The sequence below is a fragment of the Dendrobium catenatum genome, unplaced genomic scaffold (genome assembly GCF_001605985.2).
Source record: "Dendrobium catenatum unplaced genomic scaffold, ASM160598v2 fragScaff_scaffold_1056, whole genome shotgun sequence".
NCBI lineage: Eukaryota > Viridiplantae > Streptophyta > Magnoliopsida > Asparagales > Orchidaceae > Dendrobium > Dendrobium catenatum.
The window spans coordinates 3,530,530-3,548,342 of NW_021319518.1; the positions used below are offsets into that span (position 1 = coordinate 3,530,530).

Here is a 17,813-nt window from a genome sequence, read left to right on the forward strand (position 1 = left end):
AATGTGTACTCTTATTAATAACTCGATCTCCCAAAATCACAATCCCCCCATTAGATCTATTTTTACTAAAATTATACTCCATATATTCAATTTTAGATCTACTCAAATGAAAGCCTTTAGACTCTAAAGTTGACCTTCATAATTCATTTAACTTTAACTCCGTCTTTAATCTTATCAACAACAAAAGAACATCATCAGCAAAAGCATACACCATGATACATCCTTACATTGAGATAAGCTTGAAATTAATTAAATTTACTTTGAAATTATTGCAATATTACTATAAAAAAAAAATTCAATATTTTCCAAACATGTTCTATTTCAAATTATATCAATATTTTATATCATAATCTTTTTCCAACATAAACCTCCAAAAATAGAATACTCCTCCTAAAGATCACCCAAACCTTCACACCAACCACATACTCCAAACCCTCGCAAACAACTCCCCTCCCCCTCGCTAACCGTTGACAGCCTCTAACAAGCCCAATAAATAACCAATCCATCCCTTCCCCCCACAATCCTTCATCGGTCTCCACCCCCAACAAAAATGGTAAACAAAGCTGCCATCGGCGGCTTCTCCGCCATCCTCGTCGTCGCCGCCGTCATCAGCGTCATCGCCATCTCCTCCCGATCCTTCAACAAGCCTACTGCTTCCAGCCAACTCGCCACCACCGTTAAGTCCTCTGTCTCCGTTCTCTGCGCACCGACATCCTACAAAGATGCATGTGAGCGCACCCTCACCGGCGCCATCAACGACACATCTTCCGCCGGCGACATTATCCGCGCCGCCGTTAAGGTGATCACAACTCACGTCGAAGCTGCGAATGAAAAAGCTAACGAGCTTCATAAGCTGGCTAAGGGCCCCATTGACAACGACGGCTTCGAATTGTGTAAGGAGCTTCTGGTGGATGCCGGCGATCGGCTCGCCGCCGTGCTCGCCGAAGCTGATAATGGACATCGGCTCGATGATTTTCAGGTAACGGTGTGAAGGAAACGAGATATATCAGAATCTTCGGTGGAGCTAAAAAATGAAAATTTTGTCGTTAATTTTTATAATATAACATTTATATATGTTTAGACAACCACCACCACAACAACAACAACATCAAGCTTTTGTCCCACTACGTGGGGTCGATTACATGAATCTTTTTTCATCATTGTGTCATGTTAAAAGTCAAATTCTCATTTAAATCAAATAAAGAAAGATCATTTCTAATATTTTTTAGCCAAGTCTTTTTAGATCTATCTCTACCTTTCTTCACATAAGTCAAATCTAATACCTCAACTTTCCTAATTGGGTCATCGAAAGACCTCCGTTTAATATGACCAAATCATCTAAGACGACTCTCTCTAATCTTATCTTCCAGTGGAGCTACCCAACCTTTTTCACGTATAAGCTCATTTCATATCCTATCTCTAAGAATAAAGCCACTAATCCATCTAAGCATCCTCATCTCTCCAACACTTAATTTAGTATTATGATCATTTATGTTCAGAAATAAATTCAAAATCTAACATTATATAACGCCATTCTTCAGGCCTGGCTCAGCATGGTCGTCTCCTACCGCACCAACTGCCTAGCCAGCATCGAGTCGGAAGAGCTCAACGCCGAGATGGCCACCGCCCTCCGCAACGCCACCGAGCTCACCGACAACGCCATCGCCATTATTACGGCCGTTTCCGACCTCACAAAAGATCTCAACCTCGACTTGAATGCCACCGTCGCCGCATTAACCGGGCGCCGCCTCTTGAACTATCCCGAGTGGGTTCCGGCGGCCGACAGAAAGCTTCTGGCTGCCAGATGGAACGATCAGAAGCTGCCACCCAACGCCGTGGTTGCGAAGGATGGCAGTGGACAATTCAAGACAATCAACGACGCGCTCAACGCTATGCCGGAGACTTACAGAGGGCGCTACGTGATATATGTGAAGGCTGGTGTGTACAATGAGAAGGTTACTGTGGATAAGACAAAGCCCAATTTACTTATTTACGGGGATGGGCCGCGAAAGACTTTGGTTACGGGCCGGCTGAATTATGCAGAGGGGGTTGGGACCTTCAAGACCGCCACTTTCTGTAAGTAGGCTTCTCTGGGGTCTTATTTACGAGAAATTATTCTGTACGAATCCCGAATGCAGTTTTATATCTGAAGACCAATCATAATGAGTCACGTCATCAATACCGAGCAGTACCAAGCCACGATACTGATGTGGCTCATTTTGATTGACTTCTGGATGATATTCGGCATCCGCACAAAATAATTTTTTCATATTTACAGTCAAATCATAAATGGTCAAACAAATATATAAAAGTTTTAAATACACTTTATAGTAAAAATGGAATCATCATGTAAAATGGAAGATAAGTGACACAATTAAATCTCATATATTAAGATCATTAATCTAAGAATAAATTTAATAATGTTTAATTTTATCTTGGCATAAATTTTTTTTAATGCGTGTATATATATATATATATAAGATAATAATTTAATATTTTTTACTATATTAAGATTTATCTATATAAATTTTAAATTATTAAATTTGTACATATTTATATATCTAATATCTAATTTATGTTTACTTATATAGCAATAAAAGTTTTAAATCAGATAAAAAATATTAATCATATTAACTTCTTTAAATAAAAATATATAGTTTAATACATATATTTTTAATGTAATTGAAACATTACAATATTATATAAATAAATATAAAATTTTAGTTATGTGATATGTATGTAGATATCCCAAAAACTAATACAGATAAAAAGAAAACTCTCAATAATCATCAAATAAATGTCTAATATATATCTAAAATTTTAATATTACATGCCTTTCACTCTTAGAATAAATATGGATATATTGAATGAAATATTAAAATTTATAAGGTGATAAGAATGAAACATATAAGTGATATATTTGATATTAAAATTTTATAGAAAAGGTAAAAATATAATATTAAAATTCTTAGTGATAGATATGTAAATATATTAAATAAAATTGTATGTTAATAATTGCAGCGGTATTGGCCCCCGGCTTCATCGCCAAATCAATCGGCTTCCAGAACAACGCCGGCCCGAAAGGCCACCAAGCCGTCGCCCTCCGCCTAAACGCCGACGCCGCCGTCCTCTACAACTGCCGCATCGACGGCTTCCAAGACTCCTTCTATTCCCAATCCGGCCGCCACTTCGTCCGCAACTGCGTCATTTCCGGCACCATCGACTTCATCTTCGGCGACTCCCAAGTCGTCATCCAAAACTCCCTCATCATCGTCCGCCGCCCAATGGACAATCAACAGAACACCGTCACCGCACACGGCAAAGACACTCCCCACGAACGCACCGCTCTCGTCATCCAAAACTGCCGAATCGTCCCCGACCAATTCCTCTTCCCCGACCGCTTCAAAATCGCTAGCTATCTCGGCCGCCCATGGAAGCAATTCTCCACCACTATTGTCATGGAATCCACTATCGGGGATCTTATTAGACCTCTGGGGTGGATGCCGTGGAACGGAGATTTTGCCCTAGACACGCTTTATTATGCCGAGTATAACAACAGGGGACCGGGATCGGTTACGAGTGGCAGGGTTAATTGGAAAGGATTTCATGTGATTAACAGGAAGGAGGCGGTGAGGTGGACTGCAGGCCCGCTGCTGGCCGGTGTGAACTGGATTCCGTTCGCCGGCGTGCCCCATGCGCTTACCCTCATCAAGTGATCGGGTCGGGAGAGGCGATGATGGAGAAAGAACAGAGCGATTAATTAATGTTCGATTACTTGTATACCATATTACGGATTTTCACATCTGCTTGACTGCTTCGATATGATTTTATTTTGGTTTCTGACATTCTGATTATTGTCACCTTATATTTATGATTTCGCAGAAATTTTAATTAAAATTGTAGAATTTAGTTGTTTTAAGATCATTTAATTCACTTTTATCATAGATAATATAGCCTTATATTAATATAATAATTATTATTGTTGTTGCATCCTGGAATATTTGCGGCGGTGGATAAATATAAAATTTAATGTCTTAGCTTTGTACGAAGATCCAGTACACAAGAGATATAAAAGATGGCGTAGTGTTCATAAGAGACACAAGAGTTTTTACGTAGAAACCCCTAAAAAGGGGAAAATCGCGGGGCCTAGCCCAGTTTGAATGAATCCACTATTATTTGCAGTCGATTACACATGAGGCTCTTCCTTGGGGGAAGGCCTTAGGTTGATGCATATATTGTACTTCATATTACATGGTAAAAATATGAAGAATTAGTATTGAAATGTTCATTCAGTCGGCAGAACCATAGTCGACGAGCGACAGAGGTCGAAAATTTCTTTCACCAACTTGGTGCGGCAGAGTACCAAAATCTTTTTTACCCTCCTTTTGAGACAAAGAACTGAAATCCTTTTCACTCACTTGATGAGGCAGAAAACTTGAATCCCTTTCCTCCTAGTGCAGCGAAACTGTCAATGGTCCTTTAACTCTAAGAGATTTTTCCCAAAGTTTCCCTCAAGTAAGACGTTGACTCATGGAGGAAGGAGGAGGATGATGACCAGAGAAATCATGTGAAGACTTCCTCTCTCACATTCCATTGATCCCACAAGGCTATTATTTCTCTCTCTCTCTCTCTCTCTCTCTCTCTCTCTCTCTCTCTCTCTCTCTACATATTTCTCTCCCAAACCCAAAGCTCACCTTTTAAACTCTCTCTCATAGTAGACTCTATCCTCCTTAACTGTCAAAGACTCTTCAAAATGAAATAAGAGTTGTTTAAATGCAAGGATCCAAAAAATCCTAATTTTTAATTTAGCAGTCATTGTTTGTATAGTACGATATATTGATCGTACAATATAATTATTACATTTCTCCTACTGTGGTATTGTACTATGAACAGCCTACATGATGACCAGTTAAAATTATTTAACTGGTCATATTGTACAAATGAACAATAGTATAGTGTGATTAGTTCAACTCAAGATCAGATCGTACAGGATGAACAAAAATAGTCCAAAGAGCCCTCACGTGATTCAGACAGTACGATTTTTGGATCGAATTGGATGAACCAAACTTCGTCCAAAGACTCCTCTGACGATTCATACAGTACAATATAGTATCATATAGTATGATCTATAATTGATTAGATCTGAATTGATTGATTAATTAACTAACTTAATTAGGCAATTATTTTAAATCATACAGTACAAATAGTTTAAATTTAGAAATTTAAATTCGCCTATTTTAGGTAATTTAGATTTAATGGTGGGGTTTCAAATTTAGTTGATCATCCAATATAATATTTTGTTCGTACTGTTAAATTAGTTATACTTTATAATCAATCATGCAGTACCTAGTCTTGAGCTATGATCCTTTGGCAATGCTTGATCATTGATGTATGATATACATGAAATAATAGTACACACATAAAAAATATATATATGCAATAATAACAAGTAGGAGAAGCTAAATAAACTCCAATAATATTTTTAATTATCAAAACATAAGCTCGGGTTCACATATTGCAACAAAGAGATCACCCTGTGTTAGGTCCTAGCTAACCCTTAGTTAACACTAAGTGCATAATTAACCCGGTTCTATTCTCTATTTAGTTGGTCATAATTAGGTTAATGATGATTATTTTAGTGATCTGAGGGTGTGTATTCAATCCCCTTACTCTTTAAATTCTAATCTTCCCTAATTAAACATAGCTTTGATAGTCATATGTCTTAGTTTATTCTAATTGACTAATTAGTGGCATGTCCTAAGTAGCCTTAGAAGCTTCTAGGTTTATTTAATAATTCATTAGCTTTGGTTTAACATACCAACGAAACAATGATGTGGCATTTCACCCTTAAGATGGAGAGTATACATAATTGGACCTTATGACCTTAGGATGACATAGTCCACCATAAGGTAGAATATGCTCATTTTTATGGTCTCTTAAAATCTCTAATTGCCTTATTCATAAGAGTTAGAGACTTTAGTAATGTTTTCCCTCTCATTCCCTAACGTAGATCCTACACCCATAAATTTAGGATCTTGAAATCCATAGTGGATTCTCTTTTCGCATCATATTACACATCATAACCCTTAAACCTACAATTTAGGCCTACAATTTAAAATTACATAATTTCGAAGACTTTGATGACAAGGACTACCTTAGGGTGTTTTATGCTTATCACTATTGGATTCTTTATAACCCTTAATAATCAAACAATTAAATCATAAAATATGTTAACAAATCATTCAAGCTATTAATGATTTAAATTAAAAATATCATTTGGTTAATAAACTTGTACACACTTACCACAATTCTAATTAGAACATCAAACTTTGATTAGATGGTCATTATCACAAACTAAGCATATATTAGGTGTTGTAATTGGTGTTTTATCATGCATTTGAAGACTAGGTCGTGCAACTTTTAAATTCTATTTCTTGAGGAGTTGTTATAATAGTCTTTATTTTAATCCAATTAAATAATTTTTTCAGAAATCATTATAAGTCTACATCACAAACTATTTTAGCCATAATATAGATAGTATAATTATTTAATTACATTAATTTTTTCATAATTTTTGGGCACCGATACAAATCCTTAAGAAATTGATAGATATCAGTACAAGTGAGGGTTTGGGACCATCATATGTCCGTTTTACAAATCAATTTCATCAAAATTTTTTAAATAAATTAGACTATCTTATAGATATTTTTCTATAATTTTTTAATCTAAAAAGATATATATTTTTATATTAAAATTGATTAAATTAATAATACTATATTATTTTTACTTATAAATATCTTTATTCATTAATTAAAATCAATTTTTTTTTTCTCCATTCATTCGACTGAACTGTACAGAGGAACATAAAATATATATATGAGAAATGAGAGGGAAGGAAAAAGAAATGTTAAGATTAAGTAATTTTCGTTAGTTGATTCTGTTGGAAGATTTGTGCGTCTAATTGTAAAGAATCATTATCTTATTTTTTATTTCAATAATTTGATTTTTTTTTATTTTTTCAGTCAAATTTGTATTTTTTTTACCCAAAAACGAAAATGATTTTGTATTGGTAAAAGCAAAACTTTTACCGTGCAATCTTTTATATATTATAAAGATTGAGATTATGAGCATTTTAAGTATTTATTTAAGATTTTTTTGCTCGGAGAACTTGATAATATTATATTATTTTTACTTATAAATATCTTTCTCCATTAACTAAAATCAATTTAAAAATTTTTTTTCTCCATTCATTCGACTGAACTGTACAGAGGAACATAAAATATATATATGAGAAATGAGAGGGAAGGAAAAAAGAAATGTTAAGATTAAGTAATTTTTGTCAGTTGATTCTGTTGGAAGATTTGTTCGTCTAATTGTAAAGAATCGTCATCTTATTTTTTATTTCAATAATTTAATTTTTTTTTATAGTCAAATTTGTATTTTTGATACCCAAAAACGAAAATGATTTTGTATTTGTAAAAGTAAAACTTTCACCGTGCAATCTTTTATATGTTATGAAGATTGAGATTATGAGAATTTTAAGTATTTATTTCATATTTTTTTGCTCGGAGATCTTGAAAAAGTAACGATTTTTATCAATTTAGAAATTCATTTTAACATATAAAAATAGTAATTTTGTTCAATTAAAGCTTTAGAATGTTGTTAGACAATCTCTGGTAATTTGATTAATTTTTAAAAATATGAATTTCTACTCAGTAGAGTTTTCTGTTGCCTACCATTAGAATATGTTGGTGCTTTTTGAATTAAACATAATTATGTTTTATTTATTGTAATGTATTGGAAATAAATATGGATATGTGATTGAGTAATAGCTAGTTATTATTAATACTATGATAATCATGTGTGTATGTAAAAGAAAAGTAAAGACCGATTTACCCTGATTAATATGTATATCATGGTGGGTTGATGGGCATTATTCCTTTAGATACTATGATTGATTGTTATCCTCTTCTGATACAACAATACAATGATTAAGAGTTAAAATGAGTTATTACTATGTCGACGGATTAAAAATGACGACTACGTTTATTGAGTCAACGATTTACTTATATAATATTAAAAAAATATCATGATAGACAGAACTTCTTACTTGTTTAGTATGACTACTGAAATGCATGTTATTGATGAATTATTCCTATTATTATATGAATTTATTGTTATTACACAAATTTATTATTATTGCATTATTTTATTACTCCTACCACTAGAATGTTACTATTATCGATATAGACATTGATATTATTTGATACTACTGATTCACTATACTTATACTAATTATGTGACATACTAAGCACATAATATACTAATTTGATATTAATATTAATATTGATATTGAATAGTTATATAATATGTGTACACTCCTATATGATTTTATTATATTTATATTATTTCGATAGTCTTTATTGATGCTTTAGTTTTATCTATTTATATGATTTCTCTACTAATTGATAGTTTTGATACGATGACTGCTTTACTGATTGATTTATTGATTTCTCTATTGTACAGCTTTACTAGCTTCTGTACTACATCACTTTCCTGTTATTACATGCGTGTTTTACTATTTATGCATTGATTCGTGATTATATTAATGCAACTGTTATGATTTGACTGTTTACATGCATATTGCTCCTTTACAACTTTGAATTCACTTATAAGATTTTAATGACTTATTGGGTCGTTTAGCTCATTAAGATTGTATAGATCTTGAGTAGTATATATAATTTTTAGAAGAAAAAAAATACATATATGTATATTGATATTTTGATCGATAATTTTATTTTTACTTGTATTTATATTAAAAAAATTAGGTAGCTATGGTTGTGTAAATTAAAAGATTAAAAAAAAAAAAAGATTCTTCTAATTTAGATTCTGGGATGTGACAGATTTATTATATAAGTTAGCAATATTATGTAGTTGTAATTATGTAAATTATGATATAACTATTTTCTCCCTATACAAGCTTATTGTGTAGGCCCCTCAAAGGCATTATTTGCTTGCTTAACACAATATTGTGCTTAACTAATGATAAGTTTATTGAAATATATGAAAATGCACTAATGTCTTTTATGCTTCTATTTTTCTTTTGTAATTTTAATATATGCAAGCTTGCTAGAGGTATGTGGCATGATCTAGATATCTTTGTTTTACTTTATATGTCTTAGTTGCACTACTTTTCTTAAGTTTCTTTTTATTGTTATATTATTTGTTAAAATAAATTGAGTTTGGCTCTTAAGGATCTTAAATAATTTACCCTAACTTGTAAATAAGATAACATTAATCTTAATAAATTAATGCCATCAAAATTAAATGCATGACATTTCTCTAAGCCATTTTTTAATAATCAACCATGGAACCGCACATGAGTTATTAATGTGCATTTAGCATTTGATTGACTATCTTGTCCTTTGAGAGTGTGCTCGATAGAGATCAACAAATTACCTATGGTTGATAAACATATCTGCTAGCATAATATGTCTACGTTGTAGAAATATTTGTCTGAATAAATAACTAATCAAAAATGTGTAATCATATCAAACATCATATTCGCATGATGGGATAATCTTTGTTGTAGTGGTATGCTTGTATGCCTAGCCTATTACTTATGATAAGTTAACTCCATATTGCATTTGCATAGAGACTTCAACATTATGAATTTCAAAATATTTATGTGGATTTAGTTGGATGTCTATTTCAAGTGAGATTATAATTTCATATGTCGAGCTTCCATCATAATGTTAGAAGAAGGTCAAAAGGTGAAGAAAAATGTAAATTTTAATTCAAACTTTAGAACGTGGTCTCAATCATATAATTTTCTTGATCATGTAGGATCTAAATTATATAAGTTTGTTTGAAAATTACATGTGGGGTTTATTCAACTTTTATGACCTGTCTGGCATCCTTAAATTGCCATAAATCCTTTAAGCTTCACAAGTTCAAAGGCTTCCAATATCACAATCCTCCAAGAGACAAACTCATATGATCACATATTCTCTTTATTTCTATTGTAAACCTAAATCATTATATCAGTCACTTAATGAATCCTCTATTACCAGGAAAATTACGTTCGGCGTCCGAACCGTTCGGAGATGAATTCGGACGCGCCACGTCATCCGAACCCATCCGAATGTGTCAGAATCTGGATGACATGGTGCATCCGGATTCACCTTCAGACGAGTCGGCAAATTATTACACGTCATCCGGACCTATCCGGATGTATCAGAATCCAGATGATATGGTCCATCCGAATTCACCTCGGATGAATCCTGGCGACATAATAATTTTCCCTCTTACAGGCCTGCCCGGCTGCCCGCCTGTTTATGTAAAAATCGAGAGATGTAGCTCGAGCCCTATTCCGATGCTTCTTCAGCTCGACTCTCTCCTCCACCGCTGCTCCGCCCTCACCCATCTCAAGCAATTCCACGCCCAACTCGTCTCACACGGCCTCTTTCAGCTCCTACCCTGCCTCCGCTCCAAACTTACCGAACTCTTCGCCGTCTCCGCCTTCGGCGATCTCCCCCACGCCACCGCGATGCTCCGCTGCACCCTCGCTCCGAGAACCAACGACTTCAACGCCCTCCTACGCGGCCTATCACTCTCCCCCGACCCCTCCCCCGCCCTCTCCCTCTACCCCCTTCTCCTCCACTCCACCTCCTCCCGCCCCGACGCCCTCTCCCTCTCCTTCACCCTCAAATCTGCCGCCCGCCTCTCCTCTCTATCAACCATCTCCCCTCTCCATTCCCACCTCCTCTGCCTCGGCCTCGCCGCCGACGTCCGCCTCCTCACCACCCTCATCGACGCCTACGCCAAATCCTCCCGCACCGACCTCGCTCTTCAAGCATTCGATGAAATGCCCCTCCGTGACATCGCCACCTGGAACACACTCCTCCTCTCCCTCCTCCCCCACCACTCCCTCTCCCTCTTCCACCGCCTCCAACACAACCCCCCTTCCCCGCGCGAATGCCCCGACGCCGTCACCGTCGTCGCCGCCCTCTCCTCCTGCTCTCAACTCGGCGCCCTCGCCGAAGGCGCCTCCATCCATGCCTACGCCAACTCCCTCCACCTCGACGCCGACATCCGGGTCCGCAATGCGCTCATCGACATGTACGCCAAATGCGGCGACATCTCCCGCGCTCTCTCCCTCTTCCGCTCCCTAGATTCCAAAACCCTTGTCTCCTGGAACGCCGCCATCATGACCCTCGCTCTCCACGGCCGCGGCCGAGATGCCCTCCAACTGTTCGACGAAATGCTCAGCTCCACCCCAATCGAACCCGACGCAATCACCTACCTCGCCGTCCTCTGCGGCTGCACTCACGCCGGCCTGGTAGAGGACGGCCTCCGCATATTCCATTCCATCCGAATTCCCCGTACAGTAAAGCACTACGGCACCATCGTCGATCTTTTGGGCCGCGCCGGCCGTCTTCGGGAAGCCTACAACATAGTCACCACCATGCCCTTCTCACCGGACGCAGTAATGTACCAAACTCTCCTCGGCGCCTGCAAGACCTATGGCGACGACAACATGGCCGAGCTTGTTTCAGCAAAGCTCAAGGAAATGGGATCCAACGGCTGTGGAGACTTCGTTTTGTTATCCAACGTATACGCCTCGAAGGCCCGATGGGCCGACGTGGGTCGGGTCAGGGACGCTATGAGGAAAGGTGAAGTGAGGAAAGTACCAGGCTTCAGTTACATGGAAGTGAATGGATTTGTTCACAGGTTTATCAATAGTGATAAGGAACATGTTAGATTGAGTGAGATTTATGAGAAATTGGAGGAGATTGGATCGAGGATCAGACGGCTGGGATACGTTCCGGACACTAGAAATGTTCTTCATGATATTGGTGAGGAGGAGAAAGAAAATGCCTTATATTATCATAGCGAGAAATTGGCAATCGCATTTGGGTTGATTAGTATACCAAAAGGCGAACCGATAAGGGTTAATAAGAACTTGCGGATTTGTGCGGATTGTCATACGGTGGCGAAACTCGTATCGAAGGAATATGATCGGGTGATTGTCATTCGTGATCGAGCGCGATTTCACCATTTTGAGGGCGGTGATTGCTCGTGCCGAGATTTCTGGTGAATTTGGATGGTGATGATATTGTGAATCTAGAGCTTTGAGTGAGACTCTCTAATGGAGAGTTTATTTCTCCTAAACTCTTCTGCAATATAACCATCCAGTCATCCAGATTATGAGAAGATTTTTCATGTTTGTTAAATTATCAAATAATTGTTTTTTAGATTTCTTTTAATTATATATGATGGAAATCATTTTTTCTTATGGCTATGTAGTTTGTACATTGACATTAACAAACTTATTTTTTTATTTTTTTTTTGTTTTTTTTCATAGATATACAGATTGTTTTTTTTTTTTTTTTTTTCCATTTCTGCAGTTATTATTTTCGACAATTCTTAGCAGAATGCAAGTAAAAAATTTATATAGTGTAAGAAAATATGGATTTGATTCAATCAAGAGGAGGAAATTTTGAACATATTTGAAGAAACTCTATTTGAACTCCTAGAGCAACTAAGGCGACTTTTTATTACTTCTTAAAGCAGCTTTTTTTTTTTTTTTTTTACATCAAATTTTAATTTTTGATAAAAATTAAAGCAGCCTTTTATTACAAAATTATAGAAAGTTGCTTTAAGAATTTATACTAGAAAGTTATTTTAAAAAGTAGTAATAAAGTCTAAGATTTCGTTTAAGACGTCTTTATCACCGTTTTTCGAAAAGTTACTTTAAGAATTTGTACTATAAAATTATGGCAAACAAAACTTTAAAGAAGAGAATAATATTTTACATTCAGCGCTCATAGGTGCAAAAGAAGTTCTTCAAATTTTGAATAATTTCTTATTTTGCAATACACCAAAGCTTTCAAAGTTGCACAAAATTATCCTCTCATGTTTTACTGTAAAGGCATACTGTATCCCTTGTAATTTATCACAATACACAAATAACAGTATGTGCTTAGCCCCCTTGTTCTTCGGGAGTGTTTTAGGTTTCATTTGGGACGATTTTTTTATTGCTTCTTAAAGCAGTTTTCTAGGATAAAAATTTTAATTTTTATACTAAGAAGTTGCTTTAGGAAGTAGAAAGAAAGCCGTCCCAAACGAAACTTTAGTTATTTTTTTCCACCCAAGTTTACAAGAAAAGGAACATTCATGCCAGAAATGAAGTCATGGTGAGCTTATTGTCTTCTTTCTCTGTATTTCCTCTGAAACCCAATTTCTTTTCTTGACAGAAAGCACTTGTCACCTCTCCTCCACCTCTATGTCTTAGACTTCGTTTGGGACGACTTTCTTACTGTTTCTTAAAACAATTTTCTAGTACAATTTTTTTAAAACAGCTTTCAAGTAAAAAATTTTTAATTTTTGTACTAAAGTTGATTTCAACAGTAAGAAAGCCGTCCCAAATAAATCCTAGATTTCATTTCGTACAACTTTCTTATTATTTTCTAAAAAAAATTTACAAAAAATTTCTAATTAAAAAAATTTTTATACTAGAAAAATATTTAGAAAGCAGAAAAACAGTTATCTCAAACTAAGCTTTAGGATGGTGGAGGGAAAACAAAAGATGTAAGGTTTTCAACATTTTTCTTTCTTTTGCTATGAGAACGCAGATGGAGAAGAAACTTAGGTTTCGTTTGGGACAGTTTTCTTGCTGCTTTTTAAAACAACTTTCTAGTTCAATTATTAAAATTTTTATACTAAAAAGCGGCTTTAAGAAGCAACAAGAAAATCGTCCCAAACGAAGCCTTAGAGGAAATAAAGATTGTAGAGAAGGCATTGCCAGAAAGTTACAATCATTATACTCGCCAATATCATCCAATGTAGGTACAAAAAACCAATATTTGATAATAATCTTACCAATTGCTCTATTTTGTATACAAATTCAACAACATTCATTTATCTTCACTACATATAATGCAAGAATTGCACAAGATTCGTGCTCTCTAATGAATCTATTTTTAAGGAAACCATCAGCGTAACTTCTAAGTTCAACATGTTCATTTGACTTTATTTATTAAGTGAATAATTAGACAAAATTATCAAAACATTAAATCAAATGCATAAATATCATTTTTTTTTATCAAAAAGATCATTAGGGCATAATTTTTTAAAATTAGATAGTTCTTCACTGACACATCAGATATACTGATACTTTCAATCACAACATCCTTCAATTCTCTAACAACCAAAAGCATAAACAAATCTTTTTTAAAGATTTCATTTGAGACAACTTTCTTATTGCTTTATAAAGCTATTATTTTTACAAAAATCTCTTGAAATCAGCAAAAAAATAATAGTAAGATTCGTTTGGGACAACTTTCTTACTACTTAAAGCAGATTTCTAGTATAAAAATTAAAAAAATCATACTTTAAAATTGCTTTCAGAAAAAGTAAAAAAAAAAAAAAACTTCCCAAACAAAGCCTAGACTTGTTTTCCAAAGCATGTTGAATAAATAAAATTAATTCAAGAAATTAAACCAATTACTAAAAATTAGATAATAGAATAGAATAAAAAAAAGTGATCACCAAACAATAACATCAAACCTTAAATACAAAGATATAACTTCTCTTAAAAATCTTCAATCTCCATTTGCATTGGGAGATGCTAAAAGAAATTGTACATAAGCAAAATTTTATTTCATCAAAGTAGAAATCAAGGATAACAGTTTGTATATATATCAATAAAAAATCCTCAACTTACATCTAAAAAAATCAAAAGATAAGTAGGTAGCCTTATCTCCAACCCCTACGAGCCATAGGGAGACAAGGATTGTATAATAACCGCAGTGCAAATCACCAAAAATGTTGCAGTCACATATGCCAACAAAACCCAAAAATATCATAACAAAGAAATCGCAAGGAGCTATCGAAGGATTGTAGGGGTGCAGGAAAAAGAAGCTAAAATAATCGATGTTGCCGTGCGTCCATAGAAGTCGGGATCACTGAAAACAGCAAAGGAACAGTAACAGCCCGTATGATAAGGCAGTCAACAAGTCACTTTTGAAGCAAATAGGGGAAACAAAGAACTAAAGACAACAGAAAATGAAATTTCTTAAAATAAGAAACTATTTACTCTTTTAGATCCTCAATTTGTTCATTTCAATGCGCACATCTTGCATTTTTGTTGGCTATAAATTTTGAGGTTTGCAAAACAATATCTTGCCAAGATTACTCGGGTTGCCATAACATTAGTCATCCATGCATTCGTTTGGTCAAACACTAACTGTGCTTTGGCAAAATAAAATCATGTTCTTCAGTTCTTGTTTAGAACATACTTTTACCAAACTAATGTCAATTGGTTCACAACAACAACATCAAGCCTTTATCCTTTCCGCTACATCAATCTTTTTTCTCCATTTTGTCCTATTAAAATTCAAATTCTCGTTTAAATCTAATAAAGAAATATCATTTCTAATATTTTCTAACCAAATTTTTTTAGGTCTACCTCTACGTTTCTTAACATAAGTCAAATCTAATACATCTATTTTCCTAACCAGGTCATCAGAAGGCCGCCGTTTTATGTAACCAAACTATATAAGGTGACTCTCTCTAATCTTATCTTATACGAGAGCTACTCCAACATTTTCACGTATATGCTCATTTCGTATCCTATCTCTAAGGGTAAAGCCACTCATTTACCTGAGCATCCTCATCTCTGCCACACTTAACTTAGTATTATGCTTCTCTTTTAATGATCAATATTCCGCACCATAAAGCATTGCAGGCCTCACCACCATCTTATAGAATTTTCCCTTAAGTTTGAGGGGTATTTTTTTATCGCACAACAAGCCCGATGCATTCCTCCACTTCAACCATTCAACTTGAATTCTACCATTCAACTTGAATTCTACTGATAATATCCCCATCTATTTCATCATCGCTCTGAACAATAGATCCAATATATCTAAAATGTATACTCTTATTAATGACTTGATTGCCCAAAGTCACAATCCCCTCACTAGGTCTATTATTACTAAAATTACTCTCCATATACTCCATTTTAGATCTACTCAAGCGAAAACCTTTAGACTCTAAGGTTGATCTACATAATTCAAGTTTACCTTCAACTCCCTCTCTATTCTTATCAACAAGAAGAATATCATCAGCAAAAAGCATATACCAAGGTACATCCGCTTGCAAAGGTCTAGTGAGAACATCCATGACTAAAGCAAAAAAGATATAGGCTTAAGGCCAATCTTTGATGTAACCCAACCGAAATAGGTAAATAATTGGTCAAACCACCTTGTGTTCGAACACAAGTAATAGCTCCTGCATATATATCTTTAATTATTTGAATATAAGTGGTATTAACTCTTTTCTTTTCAAGAACTCTCCAAAGCACTTCTCTTGGAACTCTATCATATGCTTTTTCTAAATCAATAAATATCACATGTAGATCCTTTTTATTTTCTCTATATTTCTCCATCAAACCTCTTAATAAATGTATGGCTTCCATAGTCGACCTACCTGGCATGAAACCAAATTGATTTTGAGAAACATTAATATCATGCCACAACCTATGCTCCATAACTCACTCCCATAGTTTTAAAGTATGACAAATTAACTTAATTACACTATAATTCACACAATCTTGTGCATCACCTTTATTCTTAAAAAAGGAATTAATACACTCATTCTCCACTCATCTGGCATCTTTTTAGTCTTCATAACAGTATTAAAAAGTTTAGTAAGCCAATAAATTCCTTCCTCTCCTAAGCATTTCCACACCTCTATTGGAATATCATCAGGTCCAACAGCTTTTTCACCATTCATTTTCTTTAAAGCCTCTCTAACTTCGGTTTTATTAATACGCCGATAAAAACAGTAATCTTTATTTTCATTTAGGGTACTAAAATCAATACAGTCAATCGGTTCACGTGAATAATTAAACACCCACTTTAATAGGAACTAAAAGATCTCCTTAATTAGAAATAAACCACCTTTAAATGCTATCACGGACCAAAAGGATTGTCAAAATTAACCAAAACATATAGAAGCTGCCACTAAATTGCCAAGAAAAGAAACTTACAATTTTGAGAATACTAGTCATCCTGAATTACAATTGCCTCTTCAGCCACGGCCCAGCCATGGTTGCTCAGCTGTTCTGTGCATGAATTGGAACAACAGTTCTGCATTGCAAAATGTTGTGATTTTCAAGAAAAGAAGCTAAGAGAACGTTTATCATAAAGGAAAACCATTCATACTGGTAAATATCTGAGAGAGGATATCACTCTTTATGTTCAATATAGGATGATGATAGCTTATTTTTTAAGTTATGATGCTGACACACAAAATTGATATGCTTGAAGGCTAAAAATACAACAACAACAACAACAACATCAAGCCTTTATCCCACTACGTGGGGTCGGCTACATGAATCCTTTTTCTCCATTGTGTCCTATTAAAAGTCAAATTCTCGTTTAAATCTAATAAAGAAAGGTCATTCCTAATATTTTCTAACCAAGTCTTTTTAGGTCTACCCCTACCTTTCTTAACATAAGTAAAATCTAATACCTCTACTCTCCTAACCGGGTCATCGCAAGGCTGCCGTTTTATGTGACCAAACCATCTAAGGCGACTTTCTCTAATCTTATCTTCTACTGGAGCTACTCCAACGTCATTATTGTTCGACAAGTTTTACGCTGGCTATCGACTACCTAACGCAACCCTCCACTTTTCTCATCCAGGACTTGGGACCTGGCAACGGCAGTGTTAAAAATGAATATCCATGTTTTATGTATAAAAAATGCTCACCAAGACATGCATGTCAGTATAAATTCATATAC

At 35.0% G+C, this 17,813-nt stretch overlaps 3 protein-coding genes across 6 annotated transcripts in view; 2 read left to right on the forward strand and 1 right to left on the reverse strand.

The window, feature by feature from the left end:
- Positions 1 to 201: 201 nt before the first annotated feature.
- LOC110108761 (pectinesterase-like) lies at positions 202 to 3,860 on the forward strand. The gene is made up of 3 exons (XM_020839531.2): positions 202 to 979; positions 1,542 to 2,076; positions 3,022 to 3,860. The coding sequence occupies exons 1-3, from the start codon at positions 551 to 553 to the stop codon at positions 3,714 to 3,716; spliced, it is 1,659 nt and encodes a 552-aa protein (XP_020695190.1). The 5' UTR covers positions 202 to 550; the 3' UTR covers positions 3,717 to 3,860.
- A 6,465-nt stretch (positions 3,861 to 10,325) lies between these two features.
- LOC110108759 (pentatricopeptide repeat-containing protein OGR1, mitochondrial-like) lies at positions 10,326 to 12,192 on the forward strand. Its single transcript, XM_020839528.1, has one exon. The coding sequence runs from the start codon at positions 10,376 to 10,378 to the stop codon at positions 12,098 to 12,100; it is 1,725 nt and encodes a 574-aa protein (XP_020695187.1). The 5' UTR covers positions 10,326 to 10,375; the 3' UTR covers positions 12,101 to 12,192.
- A 2,411-nt stretch (positions 12,193 to 14,603) lies between these two features.
- Positions 14,604 to 17,813, reverse strand: part of LOC110108820 (probable 20S rRNA accumulation protein 4) — a 19,732-nt gene continuing 16,522 nt past the window's right edge. For 2 of the 4 annotated variants that reach the window (XR_002304507.2, XM_020839632.2), the window contains 2 exons: positions 17,057 to 17,156; positions 14,604 to 14,969 (listed from right to left, as the gene is read on the reverse strand). Coding sequence is in view for 3 of the 4 variants with exons in the window: in XM_020839632.2 (XP_020695291.1) it covers positions 17,070 to 17,156 (87 nt within the window). In the remaining variant the exon portion in view is untranslated. The remainder of the gene's footprint in view (positions 14,970 to 17,056; positions 17,157 to 17,813) is intronic. The other 2 variants (XM_028698111.1, XM_020839636.2) reach the window with 1 other exon arrangement.

Bases quoted from the DNA above. Each gene is read 5' to 3' on its own strand.
- LOC110108759 (XM_020839528.1), top strand. From the start codon at position 10,376: ATGCTTCTTCAGCTCGACTCTCTCCTCCACCGCTGCTCCGCCCTCACC.
- LOC110108761 (XM_020839531.2), top strand. From the start codon at position 551: ATGGTAAACAAAGCTGCCATCGGCGGCTTCTCCGCCATCCTCGTCGTC. The intron at 980-1,541 runs GTAACGGTGTGA...GCCATTCTTCAG, and splicing joins ATCGGCTCGATGATTTTCAG to GCCTGGCTCAGCATGGTCGT. The intron at 2,077-3,021 runs GTAAGTAGGCTT...TAATAATTGCAG, and splicing joins CTTCAAGACCGCCACTTTCT to CGGTATTGGCCCCCGGCTTC.